The 17,652-nt window shown below is 41.5% G+C and overlaps 1 protein-coding gene across 1 annotated transcript in view; it reads left to right on the forward strand.

Annotated features, from left to right (window-relative positions):
* The window catches only part of TTC12 (tetratricopeptide repeat domain 12), a 226,308-nt gene that overhangs the window by 179,049 nt on the left and 29,607 nt on the right, over positions 1–17,652 (forward strand). Inside the window, exon 21 of the mRNA XM_040326012.1 lies at positions 16,425–16,650. Within this exon, the coding sequence (XP_040181946.1) occupies positions 16,425–16,650 (226 nt within the window). The remainder of the gene's footprint in view (positions 1–16,424; positions 16,651–17,652) is intronic.

A 17,652-nucleotide genomic window follows, 5' to 3' on the forward strand; every position in this document is an offset into this window, starting at 1 on the left:
TCTAAATCGTGATTTCAGGAGACATAATTTCAGTAGGGAGCCCACGGAGTTGGAGTCAGTGTGCCTGGCAGGCGAGCCCGTGAAGAGGGCAACCTCACTTTCTTATACATGGCTACGAGATCAACCGGTCAGTGGAGATGACAGGTTCAGAGAGAGATGGACACAAGCCCTGGATATCCCGATCTCAGAATCCCAATGGAAGAGATCCTGTATTTTTGCACATAAATGCTCGTTGAGCACTAGAGCGCAGGAAACTGCCTACAAATTGCTCACCCACTGGTACGCTACGCCAGTAAAATTACACTCTTGGTTTCCACAGACGTCTGATGCGTGCTGGAGATGTGGCAAGGACAGGGGCACCCTCCTCCACATATGGTGGCAATGCCCTTTGATTGCCTCCTTCTGGCAGACGGTATGTAAAGTAATCCGGATGGTCACTGAAACTAAGATGACACTTGATGCTGCATGTTGCCTCCTACACATCTCAAATGTATCCTACCGTTCCTATAAAAACTCCTTAACCAAGCACCTTCTGAATGCAGCTAAGGCCCTAGTGCCCTTACATTGGAGATCCACTCGGATCCCTTCGATCCGCGATTGGTTATCCAGAATAACGGAAACTTACAACATGGAGGAAACTGTGGCCCAGTCCTCGGAACATACCGAGAAATTCTTTCAAACCTGGTCCCCCTGGGTACAATTTAAACTCTCACCTGCTTACGAACAGACAATGTCAATGGCCTAGACCACTCAGAATACACAAATGTAGCTCTGCTCCGCACATTTGACCAGCGGGCGCTCCGCTGGACCCTCTCACCCGTTCCTTCCCCCATGTACCTAAACCCCCTCCTTCCCATCCCTCTCATACCTCTTCCCCCTCTCTCTCTTCACGCTTTTCTATCTACTTTCTTTCCTCTCTGACGCTGAAAAGCTGCCTTGACACAGGTATATACTGAATGTATGATGATCCTTCTGCATTACAAACCTACGTTTAACTTGTAAAAGTTTTCTTCTGCCATATATGTTACATGTTCATGTCTTGTCGAAATTCGTTCATGATTTACTGAACTCTGCTCTGACGTGACTTGTGTTGTTGCGCCTTTCAATTATTTGCCTATACTTTGTAATACGCAAATGTGGGAGCTGCGCCTCCCAATTCTGATCTTTCGCTGTCTACTTTTCCAATAAACTGGATGTTATAAAAAAAAAAAAAATCTCTCCAAATAACACAATGAATTTCTCATGTCCAGTCCTTTTGCAATGAATTTCTCATGTCCAGTCCTTTTGCCATCACTGGAAACACCAGAAAAAAAATTGGGCACAAGGAATTTGTTTTTTCTTTTATAGTATCAAGAACAATGCATATGCTAAATTTTCAAAGAGATTTCCCCTGACATGTTAGCCTAAGGCAGTGCTCAAATATATAATGTATTGTAAACCTTGTTCTAGAAGATTCCAATAAGACTGCTGCATTTTATACAGTCCTGAATACAGGATAAAACAAACTAGAAAAAAGAAAACAAAAAGTTTGTGCTGTCTTATGAATAGCAATCATAAATTCATTAAAAAAATTAAAAAAACATACCTGCTCTGGTGTGATCCCAGGGTTAGACCTGCCATATTGTCCCCCAATCTCTCGCACTCTGTAGCCTTAAGCGCAAAGCTCTTTGGACTACATGATCTGACATCCTCCCTTAGGCCCCTAGCACATTTGTTTCATAATGCAGCTTTCCCCCTGGGTTTGAACATCGAGACCTTTCGGTGGTGGACTGATAAGGGGCTCTACCGTATTGGCCACTTTCTCTCTCTGGCAGGCCCGATTTCCTTGTCCCATTGTAGGAAGAAACTGGAGATGCCCGATTCAGAGCTCTTCAGATTTGCCCAAATCTCCCATTTTATACACTCTATTTGGACCAATAAAAAGGTACCCCCCATGATAACGCCCTATGAGCATTGGTGCTCTTCTGCAGAGGATCAGAGGGGAGGCATTTCCTTGATCTACACAGCACTCGCATCTAAAGGGGACAAGCCGACCTATGCCCGGGCCTGGGAGGAGGACGTGGACGGCTCGTGGGATACCGCGGTCTGGTTCCAAGCTGCACAGAGATCATATAAAGGTATTCTCAATGTTTCTCTCATAGAGGCTAGTTTAAAAGTTTTGGTTAGATGGTACTATGTTCCTTCCAGGTTGGCAAGGATATTTCCAGGGACCTCGCCAGTGTGCTTTAGGGGATGCGAACTGGAGGGCTCCATGCTCCACACTTGGTGGTATTATATCCTTCTGGCAAAAGGTTTTCCACACCATTAGCTCCTTAACCGCGCTGGTGGTTACTCCCCATCTTAGCATAGCTCTTCTAAACCAGTGTGTCCCTGATCTACCCAAATGCTCCCAGGCCTTATCGTTTTTTTATTCTCTTGGGTGCCAAAATGTCCATTGCCAAGGCCTGGAAGAAACCTAGGGTCCCCTTCCGGGGGTTCAGGAGGAAAGTATCCTGGATCATGATACAAGAACAAATTGTTGCCAAACTCCATGACAAAACTGAGAAATTCATGGCGATTTGGGAACCCTGGGCCGCCTTCTGTAATCTTTCTCTAATACCGGGAGTGCAGCTCGGAAACTTGACCGCTCGTGCTACTCCCTGACGGAGGTGGCGCGTTTTTCTCCCTTTCTCTGCTTCACTTTTCTTTCCTTCTTTCTGTTGCCTCCCTTGGCTCCTCTACTGCAGGTTGTGATACTATATATGACCTCCCTCTGTTCTACCATACATGGCTGCGCTTAGGCATTCAGAGTGTTTGCCATCCTCACTTATTTTTATAGTTGCACTTAGGCTTATAGCCGGGGGTGGGAGTGTGGCGATTGCATCCCCTGAGAAGCAGTATGACCCCGTAGGGGCTTCTGGGGGGTGGAGTCGATGCGCCCGACCCGCTGGGGAGTTTCCCCGACATGTTTTTAGGAGGACTCATTGCCCCAGGGCTGGTCGAACAGCCTTGTTTGAGGATGGGGAATGTTGGTTTATTTTTTCTTCTTTTTCTTTATTTGGATGCTCACTTGTGTTATTGGGGGAAGGATTTTGAGGTTCTCTCTTCAGGAATCTCTTTGGAATGTAATATCTTTGTTACTGATATTGTCTCATTGCATGAGCTGTTTATTTGGACGCCTGTTATCTTTTAAAAATCTCTCAATAAAAATTATTGAAATTAAAAAAGTGCATAAATAAAAAAAATAAAAAAAACACAAAAGCAAGGCTTTGCAAAAAAAAATAAAAAAAAATAAAAATAAAAAAAACAAGTGTGTCATTAATGATTAATGATGTCAATCAAATTATTATGTGCAAACACAATGATTAATCATGCATATCAAACAACTAATAATGTGCCAATATAATCCCACAATTTCACAGTCAGTGAAATGAGAAGCTCTAATGGAGAAAATTGAAATTATTGATCTATAGTCAACTACCCATTTGATCAACAAGTGAATATCGATAGTTGGAAGATACAATCATCATTGCCCGAGAGAAAGGGAGAGCTGAACTGTGGCTTTCAGCGAGTCCAGATACGAATGATTGGAGATTGGGAAGCTGACTATTGTGTAAGGATATATTAAGACCAGCATTGTTGTGAGAATGAGATTGGCTACCTAAGGATACATCTTAAAGGGTCACTAAAGGATTTTTTTTTTTTAGCTAAATAGCTTCCTTTACCTTACTGCAGTCCTGGTTTCATGTCCTCATTGCTCGTTTTTGCTCTGATGTTGCTGTAATACTAGTCTGTTCTGGACACTTCCTGGTTGTCTTGCTCCTTATGAAAAAAGTCATGGGAGAGTTTAGTTTAGTTTTCCTAGCCATGACTCTCTATGGCACTGTCCAGCACAGAGGCATAAAATAACATGCAAAGACTAAACTAGTTTCAGTTTCGTTTTTGCATCTAAGAGGCACATTATATGATTGATTTTTATCTATTTTTAATCGTTTTTAAAAGGAATCAGTTAACTATTATGTCTCTATACCCTGTAAACAGTCGTTTCAGCAAAATAAATGTTTCCTTTAGTGATCTTTTAACCATATGCCTATTATGATCTTTTATAATCTGGAGATCAAAATTATCTGGTAAGAGGATAATACATCTTTCAACACTGGTGGCACACTTTATGAGATTTAAGCACTTAGCACTGGGAGCGCGCACACTTTAAGCACATACTCTGAATGTACTTAATATAGACTTTCTTTTGTATTTAATTACTTGATATTTATTCACTCTCATATTGGCACATTATTTGTGATATGCATGAATAATCATTGTGTTTGCACATATTAATTTGATTGACATCATTAATGATACACTTGTTTTTTAGATTTATTTCATGAATTTCTGATTGCTATTCATCAGCCAGCACCATTAAATTACCGTATTTATAGTGCTCAGAAAGTTCTCTAAAATTTCTCAAAAATGCATTCAGAACAGAATGCAATATTTTCAAAATGTTCCTATTTAAGAAATGAATGCTGTTTTATTGATGGACTCTTCTAAGAATTCAATATCTTCTGCATGACACCTTCTTTTTTTGCAATTACACCACTGAGAAGTGTTTGCTATTGGAAGTTGCTACATTCCTAGGTGCACAGTGAGCTGCTTGTGTATTTCTGTATGGGATCATAACTGTATAGTGTGATTACTTGAAGGCCCACAATGGAGAAAGTGGCACTCCAACCAAGCAGTAGGCTTTAAACAGCGTTTTCCAGGGCCCTAAATCTTTTTTAGTAAATGCCCACTTTAACGTTAAGTGGGTATCGTGACCAATTTGGTTCATCTGATTAGAACATTGTGTGGTCATGCAAGATAGTCAAAGTGGAGTTCCAGACTTTTTATGTTTATTAAAAGTCAGCAGCTACAAAAAGTGTACCTGCTGACTTTTAATAAACAGACACTTACCTTCTCCACGGTCCAGAGATGCTCTATTCACACTGTGGGCACCCGGCCATGACAGCTTTTGTCTTCATGGCCGGACACTCACTGCGCATGCATGAGTCGTAATGCGCACTAGGAGTGGACAGGCGATCTCCTGGGACCTGTCACGTGCCTCAGAAGATCGCCTAGAGGTAGGGGCCACCTAAGGCTAGAGGAGGAGTCACCTAGGCAGCCCGTAGGTGGAAGTAGGAATTGGGACAGGAAGTTCCACTCCTACCAAAGCCCCCACTCCTCCCCAAAAAAATTAAATGTGGCAATGTAAGGGGGTGAGGAGTGCTTAAAGCAGAAGTTCCACTTTTGGGTGCTTACTCCACAGGCAGTGAAAAATAATAACCAGTGTATAAAATATTTGAATGTTCCTTCTCTTTCATTGAATCCGATCTTTTCTTCAATGCAATTCCCCAAGGGAGGGGGGCAGAAAGAAGAAGAAGAAAAAAAAAAGAACCCATCTCCTCTCAATAATCCCCCCCAATCTCCCCCCACCCCACACATCCCCCAAGCCATCCAGCCCAAAGGGCTTAGTCTGTCCCTATTTCAGAGCAGTAGTATAGTCATCCCACCCATATATCTTTACATTTATTCTGCTGGTCATTGACTGTATGTACCCATCTCTCTGCTTCCAATATCCTCTCCACCTCCTTTTTCCAATCCATTATGGTGGGACATCTGGATTGTTTCCTGAATCTGGGTATCAACGTCTTTTCTGCATTTAACAAATGTGGGGTAACTCTTTTTTTTTTTTAAACTTAATGGATGATGGCATCCCATGGAACAGAATGTGTAGTGGTGATAGTTCTATAGGTCTAAGTGTAATTTTTTTTAATTCAGGGGGCTATCTCTTTCCAAAATATCTTAATCTTGGGGCAATGCCACAACAGGTGGAGAAACAAGCCCCTTTGGTTACACCCCCTCCAACAATTGGCATCCACCGATGGATACATCTGATCCAATCGTGACGTTGTGCGATACCAGCTAGTTAGAAACTTGTAAGACATCTCTTGCATATAAGAGGTTATTGAGGAGTGGTGTGTTGTTTCCATAAGCCTTTTTACTTGCTCTGATGTAAAGTTATGGCACAGCTCCCTTTCCCATTCACAGATGTAATAAGGAGTTGTCATACTATGGTCACTCCGGGCCAACCTGTACCTTAACATATGGCCCGGCTCTGATAAGTTAACACACCACTCCTCAAAAATAGTCAAAGGGTTTGCTGGTCTCATCTGATATTTCCACTTATTAATCAAGTCCGCAAACTGGCGGTGTTTCCGTTCAGCCATTGATACTTCCACCAACTTCGGTACCAGGTCTCCCAATGGAAAAAATGTTCTTGTGGGGCCACTCCAGCACAATTTCCCTCCCATTCCCTTGCCCAGCCCTCTAGACTTCCTTTCCCCTCCCCTGGGGGAAACCAGGGAAAACCCTCCAGAGGTGTTATAGGCGATATTGGGGGTGCAAACCTTCCTGTCTTGTTCATTCTATTCCAAATAGATAGCATTGTCTTTGTCAATGGTGATGTATATTCCGACAACCCCCTGTATGAGGCCGGAATCCAGGGTGCTCCTGTCAGGTTCCTTCCTGCTAATGTTTTCTCCAGGCGTAGCCCATAGTTTACTATCAGAGTCATGGTGCCAGTTCATAATGCGAACCAGGGCCATGGCTCTATAATAAGATACTATATCTGGGAGGGCTACCCCCTCCCCCTTTGGTCTCCTCAAAATCTCATATGCCAGCCTGGGATGTTTGTCTTCCCATACAAAGGTCATAAAGGCCCTCCTTATTTCTTTAAAAAATATCTGTAGGAGAGTTATGGGGATATCATGCAGGACATAGATAAGCCTGAGAAGTGCACTCATTTTAAGTGCATTTACCCTGCTGAACCACATCAGGGTGTGGCTTCTCCACTTCTGCAATTATTTTACTATAGATACAACCAGAGGTCTACAGTTTAGATTGTATAGGCGTTTTACATCCAGGGTTATATGAGTCCCAGGTAAAATATGGAATCAAAGCACCATACAAAGGGGAAGAATCTTTGCAACTTTTTCCTCATCCCCAAGGGCACATGACTTGGCATTAACACCGACTTTTTGGTATTTATTTTAAAATGAGATACAAGGCCAAATTTCTTTTTATTACAAGGCCAAATCTGTCTATCTCCATCTGTCTATCTGAGGCAACGTAAGATACAACAGTATATCGTCTGCATAGGCTGATATCTTATGTTCCGTTGATCAAATAACAATCCCCTTAATCTTCCTATTTCCTCTGATTGTATGCATAAAAGGTTCCAATACCATAGCAAATAGCAATAGGGACAATGGGCACCCCTGCCTAGTCCGTTCCATATTTCAAAGTAATATGATAATCTACCATTAACTTTAACCCTTGCTCTGGGATCTGCATATAATGCCATTACCCATCCCATCATCCGTTCCCTCAGACCCATCTCCCTCAGAACTCCAACCATAAATTCCCATCCCACTCTATCGAATGTTTTTCCGCATCCATTGAAAATACTACTCCCAGAATCTGATTTGGACCTTTATGCATCCAATGTAATACATCAAGGGCCCAAATGGTATTATCTCTGGCCTCTCTGCCTTTCATAAACTCTGTTTGGTCTGGGTGGATCAATTTAACTATATGATCTTGTAACCTTACGGCCAAAATCTTAGCCAGGAACTTAGTGTCGGAGTTCAAGAGGGAGATGGGGCTGTAGCTGGTGCAACACTGAGGGTCCTTCCTAACCTTTGGGAGAGCTGTCCGACGAGGGGAGGGGGGGGGAGAGAGAGGAGAGAGGGGAGAGGGAGGTGGAAAGGGAGAGAGAGGTAAAAAAAAAAAAAAACACCTACCACAACTTCCACAACATGAAACAGAGACTAAGTTTATATATATATATATATATATATATATATATATATATATATATATATATATATACTCTGCCTATACAGTATGTATATATTTTTGGGTACAGGATGTTTTTTTTTTTTGCTCTTTGGGCTCTTGGTGGTCACTGTCCAACAGTGCTAGCAATGCCAAGTACATTATTCGTTGGTTTGCATGGAATTAAATGAGGGGGTTTTAACACTGTCTAGATGTGGATGAAGTCATTATATCCTATTCATCTTTACCACACACCATTGAATGTTTATTAGCACATCAAGATTCTAAAGAAAATCAAGTAATTGCAGAATTCTCAGTTAATAATTGAACAGTTTGGCATTTTGACCCTGCTAATCTTTACTTTTTTTTCAGTCGGATAACAATTTAATTTAATGTTAAACAGCACTTATTAATGGTGAACAAATCATATTTGTAGGCTAAGTTTTGAACATGTAAATTGGTGCAGGTTGGTAAAAAATAAACTGGAATAAGAAATGCTGGAATTTTGGAAACGGACAAAATGTAAAAATATGAAGTTCTGATCCAGGATCTAAAATGCAGAATTATAGTGTGCTTTGTTGCATTTGCTGGCATGGTCCTATGACATAGACATGCAGCCTATGTCTCTCCAGCTGGTTTCAAATTATGTTTGCCCACATGCTTTGCTAGCCCACTCAGCTATTGTACCATCATCCCAGCATGCTCTGTCTGACGGCGTTGAATAACAACTGAGAGAGAACAGCTTGCTTGTCGTTTCGCTACGGTATGAGTGATCACTGCTAATCTACTAGTTATTTCCAGAATGAAGACAAAAATTCCCTTTGTGCCTTTGTGAGCTGTAGTTTATTTTTGGGAGAAATTAGAAATATTTATACTGCATTATAGAACAGCAATATTCAGTAACTAATTTCAAATACTTGTAGCACCCTGGTCCTAAACAGGGCTGCTAATAAATCTAGTTGTGCTAGGTGGTAACTAGCCTGTCTAATTGGTAGGTTGATCCACTGATTCCTGTCCTAAGTCTGGGTTTGGGGTAGTCTTTTTCTTCTGTCAATAGGTGGTATTGTTGTTTTTGGCATTAGAATGATGGATTACCATATATTCAGGTAATGGGTAACTAGGTTGTCTCAGCCAACCAGCAGGAGTTTATTTAACCACTGTGTATGCTGAGATAGGCTATTTATTTGGGAGGAGTTAAGTAATCAAGGTTCTTCCCACCCGAGGCTGCGGCCTGGGTGGGTGTGTGTTGAGAAGCCTATTAAAGAGGCATGCTGGTTGCTAGGTCCACTTAAGCAGTTCAGGGTATCGCAAAGGAGGAGCAGCCAAGGTTACACCGAAGCTTGGGTCAGAACTGCATGTGTTAGAGGCTCAGCCTGAAGGGAGCCTGTTCTTTGTCGGAGGTAAAGGAGAAGCAGTTGCCACAAAGGGACAACCACTTCTATTAATGGAGGAAAGTTTGTAAAGGATGAAGTACTAAAGGAGTACCAGAGCAGACACTTCACTAGCCGGGACAGTGAAGTGGTGGGAAAGCTTCAGTAGAGACCCAGAAGGCAGTAGGTAGCTGTGAGTAAAGCTTGAAGGAGTACGGCAGGTAGCTGTAAGTAAAACTTGAACATAGCTGTGGGTGAAGCTCAGGAATCCAGCGGGTGGCTAAGAGTCCTAGAAGTCTAGCGAAAGACGGCAAGCTGAGTTTAAGGATCTACAGTGGGATACTGTGAGTTAAACCGGAAGATCTACCGAAAAAGATACTGTGGGAGAATTTGTTGCCATAGGAGACAGTGGTTTCTACAAGATACAGATTGCTGTATTCAGCTTAAAGGCCCTCGTTCTGTATCGCTTTCTGCCTAGTTTTATTTTTGTCCGTGGCGTTTACCTTTATTGCTATTGCATTTGCCTAAGGGTGTCCTGTGCCCTAAACCCTCTCCCCAATTTTCCTGTTAAGAGAAATAAAACTCTCTTTGTTCATTTTTACACAAAGTGACTGGAGCCCAATATTTTAACCTTGCACCACACCCACTATGCCTAATAACCTGCACCCTGAGGAGGAATTTTAGTTCTACCTGGCTCTGGGGGTCACCATCAGACCTTTGTAAGTCGGGGAGACCAAAACATTTTGGTGACCAACTTAAAGCAAGATGTCATTTTTGCTGCGGTCGCCCCTGAGTGCGCTATATACCAAAAGGTAGCCTTGCCCTTTACACAGCGGGAGGTTATGAAGCAATCGGGCTGTTATGTGCAAAGTGTTACAGCTTGGCTATGAATGTTTGGCCCTGGATTACTTGCGGGCACTGCGGATAATCACTACTAGAGGTAGCTTTGAAGTTATCGCTGTGAAGAAGGGAATTTACTGGAAAGTTATTAACCATGTTACTGCACCGCTAGAAAAATGCCTATTGAACTTTGGGGTTCCAAGGACAATGGGATATTTAGTTAGCTAGGTAGGCTGTGTTGTGTCAAAGGGGCAAGTCCTTACCTTCACCTTGGATTTCATGAACTAATATGTTATACATGGACTGTTCTATTCTTTTACTGACCACTAGATGGCGTGAGCATGTCATTCGGAGTGAGTCATACTTCCACATGGTTCAATGTAGGTTGCTAAGTAGATGATAGAAGTATATATGTAGAATATGTTTTTATTTTGCAACATTTTTGTTGCTCTCGGCTGGCAGTAAACAAAAGTTCACTCAAGTACATACTGCACCGGTAATGTAAGAGTAGTAGGTTGTATTTTCTATATTGCCTGTTTTCTTCTCTTTCAGTTGTTCCTGCACCCTTCTCGTGTCTTCCTTGGCTAAGGAGAAACAGTGTCTTCAACTTATATAATAATACTAATATTTTATCTCCTATTGTGTGAATATTAGATAGATACACTGAGAAAAATTATAAACGCAACACTTTTGTGTTTGCCCCTATTTATCATGAACTGAACTAAAAGATCTTATGTACACAAAAGTCCTATTTCTCTATAATATTATTCACAAATCTCTCTAAATCTGTGTTAGTGAGCACTTCTCCGTCCACCTCACAGGTGTGGCATTTCAAGATGCTGATTCGACAGCATGATTATTCCGCAGGTGTTTAGGCTGGTCACAATAAAATGCCACTCTAAAATATGCAGTTTTACTGTAGTGGGGGTCGGGGGGTTTGAAAACCAGTCAGTTTCTGGTGTGACCACCATTTGCCTCAGCACATCTCCTTTGCATAGAGTTGATCAGGTTGTTGATTGTGGCCTTCGGAATGTTGGTCCATTTCTCTTCAATGGCTGTGCGAAGTTGCTGGATATTGGCAGGAACTGGAACATGCTGTCCAGAGCATCCCAAACATGGGTGACATGTCCGGTGAGTATGCTGGCCATGCAAGAACTGGGATGTTTTCAGCTTCCAGGAATTGTGTACAGATCCTTTGCAACATGGGGACATGCATTATCATTCTGCAACATGAGGTGATGGTCATGGATAAATGGCACAACAATGGGCCTCAGGATCTAGTCACGGTATCTCTGCGCATTTAAAATGCCACCAATAAAATGCACCCATTTTTGTTGTCCATAGCATACGCCTGCCCATACCATAACCTCACCACCACCATGGGCCACTCGATCCACAATGTTGACATCAGCAAACCGCTCACCCACACAACACCATACATGCTGTCTGCCATCTGCCCTGTACAGTGAAAACCAGGATTCATCCATGAAGAGAACACCTCTCCAAATTGCCAGACGCCATCGAATGTGAGCGTATGCCCACTCAAGTTGGTTACGGCGATGAACTGCAGTCAGGTCGAGACCCCAATGAGGACAACAAGCATGCAGATGAGCTTCTCTGAGACAGTTTCTGACAGTTTGTGCATAAATTCTTTTGTTATGAAAATCAATTGTTGCAGCAGCTGTCCGGGTGGCTGGTCTTAGACGATCTTGGAGGTAAATATGCTGGATGACCTGGGCTGGTCTGGTTACACATGGCCTGCGGTTGTGAGGCCGGTTGGATGTACTGCCAAATTCTCTGAAACGCCTTTGGAGACGGCTTAATTCAAGGGCAACAGCTCGGGTTTCATGCACCCTCAAAATTTGCGATATCTGTAGCATTGTGTTGTGTGATAAAACTGCACATTTTAGAGTGGCCTTTTATTGTGGCCAGCCTAAGGCACACGTGTACAATAATCATCACGTCAAACCAGCATATTGATATGCCACACCTGTCAGGTGGTTGGATCATCTTGGCAAAGGAGAAGTGCTCACTACAGATTTAGACAGATTTGTGAACAATATTTAAGAGAAATAGGCCTTTTGTGTACATAGAAAAAGTGAGTTCAGCTCATGATAAATAGGGGCAAACACAAAAGTGTTGCGTTTATAATTTTGCTCAGTGTAGTTAGGCAGTGGCTTACATGGTAAGCACAATTGTAAATTAACCGACTTTCTTAAAATATTTCCTTTATAAAAAACACTCTTAAGCAGCACATGCATTATTCATTTTTTTTTATTTAACCTGTGGGTTGATTGGAAAAAAACAAAAACACAATACCCCCACCCACACATTAAAAGTGAATGGGGTAATCTTCCTGCAGTGCCTTTCATTTCTGACAGTGGAAAAACTGCTCTACTATCAGAATACACAGATTAGTGCTGCCAGCTATAGTGGGCAGCACTGATCGATATGGAAAAACCTGACAAGCTGGTTGTACAGAAGTTGATCAGTACATTCAGCCTGGTCATACATGGATTGAAATTTCGATCCATGTATGACCATCTTTAGAATTATTAACCCTAAATTCAGAGATTCCTGCATGCACCCCTGGCTGGTGGTTTTTACAGTTGGAGGCATTATTGTAGTCCAGACAAATAGCAGACATACAGCGTGATGACATCTTTGGTGTGTGTGTGACCACCATTGTTCTCTATGGCCTGACCCAGTGCACATACCTGACATCAGACACTGCCAGCACTTCACAAACTCTAAATACTACCTGACTGTGGTTTGTGAAAACCAAGTGAGTATGGGAATAAAATATTTTATAAGTACAGGTCCCTTTTAAGTGGACCTATCTTCAATGTAAGACCTTCACCCCGCTACACTAACCTGTGTGCTCCTGTAAAGTCAAAAAAACTAACAAAAGCCATAAAATATTTCATCTGCAAAAACCTCTTTCCTGTGATCTCACAAAAGCTGGTTATATGATCAAACTTTTAGGAATTTGATCACAAGATCTATGCTGAATGAAAAAATGAGAGTTCAGGCTGATGTTTTGTCATGTAACCAGCTACCTTGGTAGTTTCTTCATAAAATATAAGCATTCTACTTTTGTTTAGACATGTGCACACTGAAAAATTTGATTTCGGAATTTCGTTTTCGTCTAAAAAATGAATTTATTTAGTTACTCCCGAAATTTATTTTTATTTATTTTGTTTCGTTAAAAAATGCATTCGTCCGAAAATCCGAATTAGATAAGGTTGAATCTGTCATTGAAGGCTTATGGTGTCTGTCGAATGTTCTAAGAAGATTTGACAGAGCAGATAAACTGTGCGATGCAGCAATTGTACATTTCCGGTCGAATGTTCCACCTACAAGCTATAGAAGAATTCTAATGTTGTATGACACTAGTATTAATTATATTTATAAATTATTATTACTAGTCAACCAACATTCAAATTCTTCTATAGCCTATGGGCCGAGCATTTGACCATAAATATACGATTGTGGCATTGTACAGTTTAGCTGCTTGTCAAATGTTCTTTCGACAGACACCATAAGCCTCCAATGACAGATTTGACGTTTGTATGTTTTTCGCTGCTTTGTCAAATCTTTGTCGTTCATGTCGAATGGTCTACCCCAACACTGTCTCTATAATGTCGAATCTTTTCTCTCTATAATGTTGAATCTTTCCTCTCTATGTAGAATAATCTTGGATTAATAGAGTTAAGGTTAGGCACATTCGACCTCAGATTCGATAGACACAGATTGTTATTGTTAGTGTCATGTCGAATCTCCTATCTATATCGAACTGTTGTAGCAACAAAAACGAAAATAAAGATTTTTTTTATGTGATATCTTTTAGATTTCGGATTCTGTGCGTTCGTTTTCGTTTGTTAAAACGATAACGAAAATACCCGAAATTCGGACGAAAGCGAATGCACATGTCTACTTTTGTTATCTTTCACTTTGAAGCACAAAATAATGCTGATGAAAGGTGTGCTTTAACTTCCTTTATACCAGCTATTGTAGTAAAACAGTATGAGTGATTAACCTGACAGGCCATTTAAAAACAAACACTTTTTGTCAACTCGTTGCACATTCCCAGGTATGTAATTGCAGCTGCTCCTGCTGTCATTGATGATGCAAAATATAGCCAAATGGTACAGAGCTGATCAGAGCTGCTCTGTGCCTTGTGATTACTGTCATGGTTACTCACAGAAATCACAATTGTAAATGGTAACAATGGAGGAAGGAGAAGGAAAGAAATGAGGCTTTAGTGAATTGATCCATTGATGAAATCTTGTATTTCAAGGTGGATGGGGGCTTAAGGGCAACTGACCATCCAATGTTTTGAGAGGATTTAAAGTTCTTATAACCACAAATAATGGGTGATTATCTCTTTTCATTTCTTACACCTTTTTATTCAACCTTTATTCCTGGTGATGCATTTATATCTTCATCACTTTTTTTTCATCACTTTTCACTTATGCCCCGTACACACGACCATTTTAAAGTCCTAGGAAAAACAATGTTTTTCTCGACATGATTCTTGTCAAGCCTGCCTTGCATACACATGATCGTGGAAGAAAAATGCTTGCGCAAAGCGCGGTGACGTACAACGGCACTATAAAGGGGAAGTTCCATTCAGATGGCGCCACCCTTTGGGCTGCTTTTGCTGATTTTGTGTTAGTAAAAGTTTGGTGAGAGACGATGCGCGCTTTTCAGTCTTCGTGCTTTTCAGTCTGATACAGCGTGACGAATGTGCTATCTCCATTGCAAACGCTAGTTTTACAAGAACGAGTGCTCCCGACTCATAGCTTGCCTCTGAGCATGCACGTTTTTTTCCCCGTCGTTAAAGCCTATTCACGACCATTTTTCATGACGTGGAAAACGACACGTTAAAAACGATGCGAAAATTTAAAGCATGTTCTAAATTGTTAATGGCCATATTTAACGTCGAGAAAAATGCTCTGGAGCCTACACACGATAGTTTTTAATGACATTTAAAAAAAATGTAATAAAAAACGGTTGTGTGTACGCGGCATTACACCTTGGCTATCACCAATACATTTTAGTACTTCAATCCCCCTGTTCTTTACAAAGCACAGGACACCTTGCACGTGTCATACTATAAATATGTATATATTTTTTTCAGAAGTCCTTCATTCATGGTCTCAGCACTTACCTGTATGGTCACTCTGACTACTTCAATGCCTTGAAATCTGTCTCCCCTTGATGTTTTTATTGCTGGACAGCAGGCCACTCACACCACCTTAGCTCCCGTTGGAGACGCCCCCATTTGGGGGTCCCTGAACTGCAGTGCCATGCTTTTATTATATAGTCAACCTTGTAAGTATGGTAGATAGTGTTTTTTTCATAATTTAATTTTTTTTTCTTTTTTCCTTGGGATCAAACCATACAGCAACTCATTCTATCACATGTTTTATAGAACTCACGCGTATGCTCCTGAAGAGTGGAATGCAAAATGCATAGAGCTATTATTGGCTCCTGCTGCTGTCAATAAAATCCAATGACGCGGGCGACAGGGGGCGGGGCCGAGTCATACATTTGGTGGCTATGGATGCCGAATGAATGACTTGGGAGCACGTCTGCAAGGTAACCCCCTAGGAGAGCGATTCTCCTAGGGGGTTATCAGATGCGGGGAGGACCCGCGAGAGCCACCGGGGGATCCCAGAAGAGGATATTCAGGCCACTCTGTGCAAAACAAGCTGCACATTGGAGGTAAGTATGACATGGTTGTTATTTTAAAAAAAAACGATCCTTTACCATCACTTTAATCAGTGCTATCACAGGGGAGTGCATAGGCCTGTGTAGGCTAAGACTCTGGGGACTCATATATCTTACACAGTGCTTTCCTTCCACTCCCAGAAGCTGAACAGAGTTGTGGGGGAGCATACATAAAGTAAGTATGCTGCTGGGATCCTGCACATTAACTATATTTTTTTAAATTTGAATAGGAGTAGGAAGGGTTAAACAAGGTTGTTTTTATTGGTGTTTGTGTCACCGCTTTCACTCTCTCTAACAGTCCTGATTAAAAATGCCACAGGAATAAAAGTGAGGTTAAAACAAAAATTTTAAGTTGCGAACAGAACAGACTGCAGACAGCAACTGGGGTGGTTGAGACAGTGAACTTTATTTTATTTAAATTTTAATAGATTTCTTCTTGGTGCTAAGTTTTTTTTTTCTGAACCTCTGATTTACACTTTCCAACTTTTGCATATTCAGCTTATTATAAATAGATTGTATACAACGTTTTTTTGTGGACCTTCATAGATCTGACTGAAGTGCCTGTAAAAATGTATTAAAAAATCGTGCCATTCATACAAGCCAAATATTTTTTTCCCCCCTAAGGATTCAGCACTTTGGTAAACCTACTGCGATCCGAAGATGAGATCATTGTTGGGAATACAGCTCTTTGCTTGGGTTGTTGCTTTGATGTACCAGGGTCGGCTTCCTCTCTCCTCCAGTCTGATATCCTGAAACTTCTACTGACCCATGCTGGTGGTGATGCCAGGAGGTCCTCAGTGCAGCAGAATGCAGCCATAGCACTGGGTAAACTGTGCTCTGCGGAACCAAGGTAAAAGATACAGAATACAGAATACTTTATTAATCCCAAAGGGAAATTGTTACCACACAGACGCACTTAACAAAGAAAACACAAGGTCACAACAATAGACTGAACAAGATGCAAAAACACAACAAAATTACCAATAACAGCCATTAAGACAAAATAACAAAATTAAAACTACTGTACACTACAAATAAAACATCCATACAATTAAAATACAACATAGAAAACATAACACAGATTAAAATAACAGGCAAACTACCAAATACAAATATTACACCACTTTCTCGAACACCACAAACAATCAGAATTAAATCTTCACCTCCAGCCCTCACAGAAAATAATTATATATATTGATCGCCATAGTCAAAAATTATTTCCTGTGTCGCTCTGTGGTGCATTGTGGGTATAAACTATCTGTCACTGCTGGTACTCGGCAGACTTACCAGCGTATTGTGGAGTGGGGGGGGGGAGTTGTCCAAGATATAATGTAACTTGAACAACATTCTTCTCCCCAACACTGTTGTAAAAGAATCCAATTCCAATCCAACAACATCACTGGCCTAATCAGTTTGTTGAGTCTGTTGGTGTTGGACACCCTAAGCCTGCTTCCCCAGCATGCCACTGCATACAGGAGAGCGATGGACACCACAGGCTCACCTTCAGCATCGTCCGGCAGATGTTAAAGTACCTCTGTCCCCTCAAAAAGTAGAGGTGGCTCTGGCCCTTCATATATAGCACCTCAGTGTTCTTGCTCCAGTCCAGCTTATTATCTATGTGGACCCCCAGATACTTGTAACTGTCTACTACTTCCACATCCACTCCTCGGATAGAGATTAGGGTTACTGGTGGCTTCCTCTTTCTGAAATCCACAAACAGCTTCTTTGTCTTTGTCACATTTAGCTAGCAGATGTTTAACCTCACACCAATGTTCTCCATAACAGTCCTAGACTTAGACTCTTCCCCATCCCCGATACATCCCACTACTGCAGAGTCATCAGAAAACTTCTG

The sequence above is a fragment of the Rana temporaria genome, chromosome 10, assembly GCF_905171775.1.
Source record: "Rana temporaria chromosome 10, aRanTem1.1, whole genome shotgun sequence".
NCBI classification, from domain to species: domain Eukaryota; kingdom Metazoa; phylum Chordata; class Amphibia; order Anura; family Ranidae; genus Rana; species Rana temporaria.